The 463-nt window shown below is 38.9% G+C and overlaps 1 protein-coding gene across 1 annotated transcript in view; it reads right to left on the reverse strand.

Annotated features, from left to right (window-relative positions):
* Positions 1 to 316: 316 nt before the first annotated feature.
* Positions 317 to 463, reverse strand: part of LOC122408528 (uncharacterized) — a 2,733-nt gene continuing 2,586 nt past the window's right edge. The window contains exon 3 of the mRNA XM_043415322.1: positions 317 to 463. This exon is cut by the window's right edge and continues 231 nt beyond it. Coding sequence (XP_043271257.1) covers positions 317 to 463 — 147 coding nt within the window.

Genomic DNA, 463 nt, shown 5'->3' on the forward strand with positions numbered 1-463 from the left:
ATTTTATATTTCGAGAAATCATTTCAACGCAAGATGTACCTACCCTCACATAGCCGCGCGCGCTAGAAATTTATCATCAATAGTCAAGAAAGCACTTTTTTCCAACTTTAAATGGTCATAACTCCTTAAGGAAGGCGAATCAGCGAAAATTTTATTCTTGAAATTCTTTTTATTCTGGTCAAAATATGCAGAATCAATCACCAAATCTTGGCGCCTCGGAAATCGTACTCTCCCCAAGACGCCAAATAAGATGAAATTGTAGCAGGTAAAAGAAATAACAATACGAAAAAGAATGACGGAAGATGTGGTTAGTTTATTAAGGCATCAAAAAATTATTGGCTATGCCAGTCAAATATTCGAACGTCGTCCTCTTCGAAAATTGGCGCACAATTTCGGCTAATCGAGCATCAGCTTCCTGATATTTCCGTCGCTTGTAAGGGGGCTGGACTCCATTAAGGTACGC

The sequence above is a fragment of the Venturia canescens genome, chromosome 3, assembly GCF_019457755.1.
Source record: "Venturia canescens isolate UGA chromosome 3, ASM1945775v1, whole genome shotgun sequence".
Lineage (NCBI taxonomy): Eukaryota > Metazoa > Arthropoda > Insecta > Hymenoptera > Ichneumonidae > Venturia > Venturia canescens.